The 9,064-nt window shown below is 39.1% G+C and overlaps 1 protein-coding gene across 2 annotated transcripts in view; it reads right to left on the bottom strand.

The window, feature by feature from the left end:
• rab3c (RAB3C, member RAS oncogene family) overlaps positions 1-8,216 on the bottom strand; it is a 162,924-nt gene extending 154,708 nt beyond the window's left edge. The window contains exon 1 of one of the 2 annotated variants that reach the window (XM_048601837.1): positions 8,039-8,216. In XM_048601837.1, coding sequence (XP_048457794.1) covers positions 8,039-8,056 — 18 coding nt within the window. In that variant the 5' untranslated portion in view covers positions 8,057-8,216. Of the gene's footprint in view, positions 1-7,300; positions 7,401-8,038 lie in introns of those variants that run through there. The other variant, XM_048601827.1, reaches the window with a different exon arrangement.
• Positions 8,217-9,064: the final 848 nt, after the last annotated feature.

Below are 9,064 nucleotides of genomic sequence, written 5' to 3'. Positions count from 1 at the left end.
ATCCCTCTTCTATCCGCCTCCCACTCTCTCCCTATTTATTTCAGAACCCCCTTCCCCTCCCCCTTTTCTGATGAAGGGTCTAGGCCCGAAATGTCAGCCTTTCTGCTCCTATGATGCTGCTTGGCCTGCTGTGTTCATCCAGCCCTGCACCTTGTTGTCTTGGATTATAAGTGTGACTTTTTTTTAGGTCATCTGGGTTAATATGACAATCACTTTTCATCTGGGTGCTCTAGTACTCAACTCTGTCAATGGGAAGACTTTTTCTCAGAACTGACCTCAAAATTGAGCACTTTAAAAAAGGTTGAGAAGACATTTGTCAATGAGAACAAACCCATCTTCTTCAGTTTATTCCTACAATGGAAGGTAACCCTGAAGCGATTGTTGTAAATTTTTACTGAATCCTTTGGAAAGCCTTTACAGCATTCTTAAAGTGCAGTGCCCATAACTGCACACAAGTGGTTCAGTTAAGGGTAGCAAATGTTTTATAAAGAATCATCATAACTTCCTTGTTTTTGTATTGTACACCTTTTGTATTGTGACCTCCCCAGGGGTCAGATCTAGAAACATTAATGTTTCTGGAAACATTAGTGTACACCTCTACATAATAGGCCTAGGAGCCTGGATGCATTTTAACCACCTCCCAAACAGCATCGCCATCTTCGACAATCAGTGCATATAATCCCCCGGTCTTTCTGTTCCTGCAACCCTTTTTATAATCTAAGCTTTTACTGTTCTCTTCATTCTTCATGCCAGAATATATCAGCATCAAATGCCATCATCCATTCCTCCATTCTACCCAGTACCTTACAGTGTATCATCCCTACAGATCACCATTCTTCCAAGTTCTGTCTCATCAGCAAATTTTGAAGTCCCATACTTCTAAGTCTAAGTCATTAATATGTTTCCAGAAACATTAATGTTTCTAGCTCTGACCCCTGGGGACATCAATTATCCTGTATTAGGGCAGGTGGTGGTGTAGTGACAATGTCATTGGGCTAGTGATATAAAGGCACATCCTAAAGCTCTGGGAATATGGGTTCAAAACCCACCACAACAGCTGGTGAAACTTAAATTAAACTAATTAATAAAGCTGTCTCTGTAATGATGCTATTAAACTGACATTGATTGTTTAAAAAGCTGACTTGCTAACATATTTTAGAGAAGGAAATGTGCCATCCTTACTTCAGCTGGCCTACGTGTGACTCCAGATCCACAAAGATGCAGCTGACTCCGAGATGGTCTAGCAACTCATGCAGTTAGGGATGGAATACAAATACTATCCTCACTAGTGACACCCACATCCCATAAGAAAGAAAATGTCCTCCAGCATTACTCTTTGTTATTCAGTCAGCTTCCTCACTTGGGCTTTGACTAGCAAGTCTATTGTGTGACAATTTATCAAATACCTTTTAGAAGTCCAGACATCAGCCACATTACCAAACATCTCATTATCCTTTTGAAAAGCTCAACGAGTTAGTTAAACATGATATGCTCCCACCATAGCCTCACTGGCTTTCTTTATACAATCTACAATTGTCTAAGTGACCACTAACTTTGTCCCAAGAGATTGTTTCCTAAATATTAAATATTTAAACATTGAAACACTTTTACAAGAACGGTAACAAAATATAACCAACAGCTATACACAACATATCTGCTTATTCTGGATCAAGGCTTTGCACAGATACCTGTTGTTTAATCAGTCTAGTTACTTGTATAGCCTTGGAGAGGGTGCACTGTGCACGGATTAGAATCTTACAAAAGGCAAGAAACTTTAATTATGTGGTGCTTTTCTTAGAAGTTGGGCTGCTTTCTTAGACATTAAAAGGTTAAGAGGAAATTTAAAAGTGATGTTCACAATTATTTAGGTTTTTAATAAAAGTTTGGTTGAAGACTAACTATGGGGGAGGCAACAGCTTACTGGTATTGTTGCTAGACCATCAATACAGAAGCTCAGCTAATGCTCCAGGGACAGGGGCTCAAATTCTACCATGGCTGATGTTGGAATTTGAATTCAATAAAGAATCTAGAATTAAGGGTCTAACAAAGACCACTGTCAGGAAAATCCTTTAGGGAAGAAAATCTCTTATCCTTATATGGCATACAGACCCACAGCAATGTGGTTGACTCTTAACTGTCCTCTAGGACATTAGGGAAAGGCAAAAAATGGCCTGGCCAGAGATGTCCACATTCCATGATTGAACAAAAATACCAGAGGTCACAGATTTATGATGTTTGACAGAAGAGTCAGTGGGAGATAAGTGAACTTTTCTTTTATGCATGGGTTGTTAGGAACGCAACAGACTGGTTAAAAAGGTCAGATGCAAATTCACTAATAACGTTAAAAAGGAAATTAGATAAATGCTTGAAAGAGACAAAAAAAGGTAAAGAAAGCCATTGGGAATGGAATTACTTAAAAGTAACAAGTACATTCACAGGATTAATTATCATAGCTTATTCTTTGTAAGAAATGCAGCACCGAACTTTCTCTAGTCGACAATATAAATGACTGGTAATAATACAGCTCACTCTCGTCAGGGTAACTAAAAACTGCAGATTTAACGATGCAAATATTACTGTTCCAACAATTATACCGCCAAAACTGGCAAAGTGAACATTTACTTACTCTAAATCCACAATACCTGAGCAGTACAACAGTGCTGTTCAGGACATACATGGCATAAAAAGGCAATGCAGCATTTAATTGTACTCTTCAGTGCTGAAAACTTTGAATCAGACAATGACCCAAAAATATCAGGTTCACTTCAAAATAACACAAGTACATTGTGTGTTTGATTTATTTTCCTTCAAATACATCATTCATTTAAACAAGTAGCAAATGAACAAAGATCATTGTTGGCACTTTTTGACTTAGGAAAAGGCTTATCATACTTATCTTTCAGTCCTCCTCATGATAGATGGCTACTTGGCTAAGCTTCACTTTCCAGGTGTCAGTGAGGCATGCTGTATTTACAAATTATTATTAACTTCTTTTGGCCTTACTTTCATCAAAAGCTTTGGGTTGGAAGTGGTAGAGGAATAGGGCTGGGAACAGATGAAATGACATCAAGTTGAAGGATGAAAGGGAGAGGAAAACGTCAGGAGACCACTGGGGTTAAGAGCGAGTGGTTCTAGTGGGAACAAAGAATTTGGGTGCAAAGCAAAATGGGTCAGATGGGGAAAGTGCTGTAGAAGTAGACCAAGGAAAAGGTAAGTAAAGGAAGTGGAAAATGATAAGGCAGAAAGGGAGAAGACTGAAATGATTTATGTAAATGGTTTGGATGAGAATATAGAAGGCATGGTTAGTAAGTTTGTGGATGACTCCAAAATTGGTGGCATTGTAGACAGTGAAGAAGGTTTAAGATTACAAAGGGATCTTGATCAAATGGGTCAGTGGGCTAAAAAAGGCAGATGCAGTTTAATCTGGGTCAATGCAAGGTATTGCATTTTGGTACAACAAACAAGGGTTAGGCTTATATAATTAATGGTAGGACCTTGGGTAGTGTTGTAGAACAGAGGGACCTAGGGGCGCAGGTACATAATTCTTTAAAGTTTGCATCACATACTGACTGGATATAAGGCTTTTGGCATGTTTGCCTTCATTACTCAGTCCTTTGAGCATAGAGTTGAAGTAGTTGTCTTTCCCCAAGATGGGGAATTTCAAGACTAGGGGGCATGTTTTTAAGGAGAGAGGAGAGCGATTTAAAATAGACACAAGAGGCAATTTTTTTTTTTTTTTTAAAATAGAGGGTGGTTCACATGTGAAATGAACTTCCTGATGAAGTGATGGATGCAGGTACAACTACAACATTTAAAAGACATTTGGATGGATCTACGAATAGGAAAGATTTGGAGGGATAATGGGCCAGGACCAAGTAGGTGGGACTAGTTTACTTTGGGATTATGTTTGGCATGTACTGGTTAGACCGAAGGGGTGTATGACTATGGATCTACAATAGGGACTTACATGGTGAAACAGAGGTGGTAGCATTGAACTGGACACCAACACGTTACTTCACAACACTCAATTTATGTGCCAACCTCAATCGGCAAAATTAATTATTTGCACAATGAAGATTTTGAAACTAAATTGTCATTTCTCAACTCAGTTCTGAGAAAGCAACAAAGATTAAGTGATAGGCCAAAGGGAATTGAGGCGGTAGGACAGGAATATCATACAGGAACAGGATAGATTCTTGAGCCTGGTCTGCCTTACAATAAGATCATGCTGACATGGACTCAACTCTATTTGTCTTGTCAGCATATCCTTTGCCAGCCTTACATAACCCAGGGATCACAGCACTGAAAATTTTAATTGATCCAGCATCTGAAATTTTCTTTGGGATGTTCCAATCTTCCACTAGTCTTTGAGAAAAATGCTTTCAGGTTTCTTTCCTAAATGGCCTAACTCTAATTAAGTTAATTGTTAAGTTGGATTCAGCCATGAAAGGAAATAATTCCTCGTTATCTCCCTGTAAAATCTGTTTATCTTTTTTTTAAGACTGCATTCAGATCCTCCTTCAACTTTCCAGCAAGGGAATACAAGGCAAGTTTAAACAACCTGTCCTCATTATTTACCCTTTCAATATTCCAGTATTATCCCAGTGAATCTGCACTGTAACCCTTTCAAAGCCAATATTCTTTCCGCAGGTGGAGTGCCCAGAAATGACAATAGCGTTTAAGATGGAGTTTGACTAAGATTTTGCATAACAAGGGTGGGACTTTCTCACGTTTGTAATTTATTTAATAGGCTAGAAGCTACTGGGAAAGAGAGAGGAGAGATGCAGTGGGAAAGACAGAGACAGAGGGCTAGTGATGACTAATAGAAAGGAAGGAAGAATGAATGAAAATGAAAAGGGATATGGAGAAGACATTAGGCATAAATAAAGACAGGAAGGTGCAGAGGAAAGCAGCTTCATAGCTTGAAAACAGAAAGAAACAGACAGACATACGGATAGAAAGGCCATATATAAGAAAATGGGAGAAAGTGTGAAGCAACAAAATAAAGATGACAGATGATAATCAATGCCATGGGAAATAAATCCCCTGCATTTTCCTATATATCATACCTAATTATTTTCCCAGATGATTTTTCCTCCGAAAGTCTGTCTGTTTCCTAGAAAAATCATCTAAATATTTTCAGCAAAACACAGACAATCAAGAGATGAAAGCTATTGACTAAAGACCACAGCTTACAGGATTCTAACACCTTACATTGCAGCAGTAGCAATTTATGGTGTTAATTTTTCCCTTTAGAAAGGCAGTGAGCTGCTCCAGTTTTAATTCCATCTGCACTGACTTCAATAACCTGGCCTAGTGCCAAATCAATCATTCACACGAACAATAAAACAGAGGTTGAATCTGTTCTCACCAGATGTCCATGGGTGACCAGTTTCTAGTAAAGGACATTACATAGCAGAAAGGAAAAGGGACCAAATAGTAAAGATATGAAATAAGGATGGGTAAATGGGAATTAGGATGTGGATTAACCATGATCTAATTGAATGATGGATCAGCCTTATGGTGTTAAATTCCTTACTCCAGTTTCTAAGAAACTGGCTGATATTTGCCTGCATAGCCCAGGGACACAACTGTAGCACCCCCGACGTGGCTGAAATCATTTCACTCAGCATATTCCAAATCTAAAATGGGACCTTCCTGAATGCAATGACAAATGCAGTGTGTGGTGGCACATTCATCTATTAAGCCATGCAGGGAACTATTTGTCCCTTTCCATTTTGTTTTGTCTGATTCTCATAATTCTAATTGATTCAGCATATGAAAAGGTACACAGCTGTCCAGCAATTATTTTTATCATTTCATCTACAATGAGCTGTATTAGTCCTCTTAGCCATTTTGTGGTAGTTCATGGAAGGGTACTTTCTCATCTCGCTGAATGTTTGCTCCTCTAGCTCTTTAACCACCTGTCTCACTCCTTCTCTCTGCTGAAGATAGCAGACTATGGCCTCTACTGGACTATAACTAATTACAAGCCCTACTTATTTAACATTATTCTAGAGGAGGAACACTCAGTCCCTCACTACATTTTTCTTATTTTATGCAGGATAGAAATGTTGACAACATCTAAACCGTGTATGAGTATGAAAAAAAAGTGTAAAACTTATATTCTCTGCCAAGAAATAGAAAAAACCTACAAAGTTCCAAAAATTATGGCATCATTATAGAATTATATATTGCTAATCCCCTTAGACATGCCAATTTGAGCATATATAATGCTTATTGTACACTGTATTGATCAGAAGCACGTTTTTAATATGTACTATCCCAACAACACAATATAGCAAATTGTGTAAAAACGTTATGATACTGAATCATAATTTTAATTAATCAATGTTGGAATTAAAATATTCGGTATTTAGTCCACAAAACAATTATAACCAGAACAGTTCTGGATTTAGAGATAGTAGGAATTCTGGATTTAGGTCAGCTTTAAATATACAATACTGTTGTAAGCCATTATTTCGAACGGTGCCGAACTGTATTGGGAATTACAAATGGTCACAGAGCATACATAGACTATTCCTCATTTTACCGTGCAGTTGCAAGCGTGGCAACATCTATTTTGTCAGCATAAAGTGTTCGTATGCTTTAAATCACAAAATATTAAGAGTCGACACACGATCTCGAGAAAGGTAACCCCTGGGGATGGGAAGAAAAGTCGGCATGTTTAAGTCAGATGGACAGGCTCCCGTCCACTGCAGCCCAGACATCTTGGTAGATGACTGTACCACCTAAATTAAAACACAAGATACCCGCGATCAGTAGGAGAGACAAGTGTGTTCAAACAGTAAGGTAGCAGCACAAATGAAGGATGCATTCTTGACTCGGAAACACATCTGTCATCACAATTCCATCTGCCCTTTTCTCCCCCTTCACATGAACAACCCCTAAAGGCTAAGATATTGAGCACACACCAACGGAGGAACAAAAACTGGGATGAATAAATACAACTGGTCTCGAAAAAAAAATACACTGGTTAAATAAAATTCTTAATTCTTAATGCATTTTTAAAAAAACAATTGGACGCCTTATTCCACATTTAAATATGTGAAAATTTCTGTACTGAATAATTCAATTCCAGCTGACGACTTAACCTACATGTTTTAACCTTTCAAATTGTGCATAACGATATGAGTTATTGTGGTCATGTAGGACAGAGAAAAAAAAATTATGTTCAATGACAGGCGTTTTAAAGCAATCTTCTTGCTCAAGAAATCTCACTCGGACGGCGTTTTGCATCGGGTAGGTGTTGTAACGAGATGAAAGGTTAAGAGCAGACCTGTACGGATGCCTCGTGTCTCATGCTGCCAGAGCGCCGGCGATCCCTCTGAGGCTGCCGAGAGAGCCGAGCGGAACAAGCCGCTTCCCTGCCGCTGTCACCCACTTTTGTATTGACATGGCCACGCCGCTGCGCATGCGTCTTCCGCGCTCTGCTTTCTGGGATCTGTAGTTCCGTGGCCCGGGGACGCCTCAGCATGTTGGGAGGGAGCGGCCATCGCTATTGGACTACAGATCCCCATCATTCCCGGCGCTTCCCCTCCTGCCCCCATCCCCCCCAAATCCAAACACTACCACACCGCAACAGAGATAGCGCTCGGCGTTGGCAGAAATAAGGTTGGAAGCAAAGGATACGAGCACGGATACTTAGCATGATGTTAGACCGGTATTTAGAACAAACAGCCCGGAAATGTGAACAAATTTTGCAATGTATTATTTTTTGTATATCATCTATGTTACTCACTTTATTTCATACCTTTTAAATGTATCTGCATCCTTGCAAATTTATTTTGTAGCAAGCATTCATCAACAATAATAAATGTCCTTAATATCCTAAAAACGCATGCACAAGTATAAACGTGAATGTTAATATTCATTCTTAAGTTTTGCAGTCGGGACAAAGACAGACTGTTTTCACAGAATTTTGTCTAAAACTCACAAAGACCACGGCCCTTCCCGATATCACAGAGATTCGGTCTTGTAAGACGAAGCCCGTGAGTATAATAAAGCAATGCCTTACCTTTCCATAAAGCTCCATTTTATTCTCACAAGTTCAGAAATGTGGATAAGGATAGTCGAACGATCAAGGAAAGAACAATGTCGATGCTATCGTCTTGGTTGGCAAGTTGAAGGCATATTTGTTCACAGATTCACATTTCAGTCCTCAGCTGCTTTCCGTGTGTCACCCCTCCACATCTGCCAGCAATATAATCTGAACTACAGAGAAGGCAAACGGAAATTCAGGACGGCGCGTGTCATGCTGCTGCTCTGAACAACACGCATCTGTCACTCTTTACATCCGTTGTGATTATATGTTTATTTACATGGGGAACAGAAATAAAGAGAAGGTGGCACTCGGTAATTTTCTAGGTTTGCTCAAAACTTAAGAAAGAAATTGTTGGAACAAAATGTGATCAACCATTTCTGCTGAGGTATCTTGTGTTTTTAGTAACCGGAATCTTTTTTTTTGATTGACCATTTGTGACTACGAGGAAGCTGGCATGCTGTTCGGGCTGCTCAGGGCGGGACAACCTATATATTAACCATCACCTATGGGCCAAAGCATTCTAGAAATCTGAGCTGGTCAATGGCTGGCAGATATTTGCACGCTAGCCAGTCATTCCTGTGTGTTTCATAAAGAATTTAATACATTTAATATTCCCATATAAAAATACGCTAGTCATCCTTACCATTGGTAACTTAAGTTCAATATTTTCCATATTTGTTAAAAAAAAAGTACTGCTTCTAGAATTATTTACATCTTTATATCTCTTTATGAATGTGAGTGGTAAAATCGTGATTGCATTATACATTTGTGATTTTATTACCTTTATCGAATTACTTGTATATTCACGATAGAGGTAATATTACGCTATAATAAACTTATACTTTCCCAAATTTTGTAATGAGCAAGGAGAACTTGTAGAAGGATTGATCAGAATGGGACATGGTCGGCTGCTCAGATGAATTGCAGCGAGAAACTGCGGAACAAAGACCAAGTGGCGGCCAGTGCTGGCTGTCGAAGGAACATTGTGAAAAGGAGCTG

The sequence above is a fragment of the Rhincodon typus genome, chromosome 1, assembly GCF_021869965.1.
Source record: "Rhincodon typus isolate 14 chromosome 1, sRhiTyp1.1, whole genome shotgun sequence".
NCBI classification, from domain to species: domain Eukaryota; kingdom Metazoa; phylum Chordata; class Chondrichthyes; order Orectolobiformes; family Rhincodontidae; genus Rhincodon; species Rhincodon typus.
Note: the sequence above shows the minus strand (reverse complement) of the source record. Positions and strands in the feature narration are given on the sequence as shown.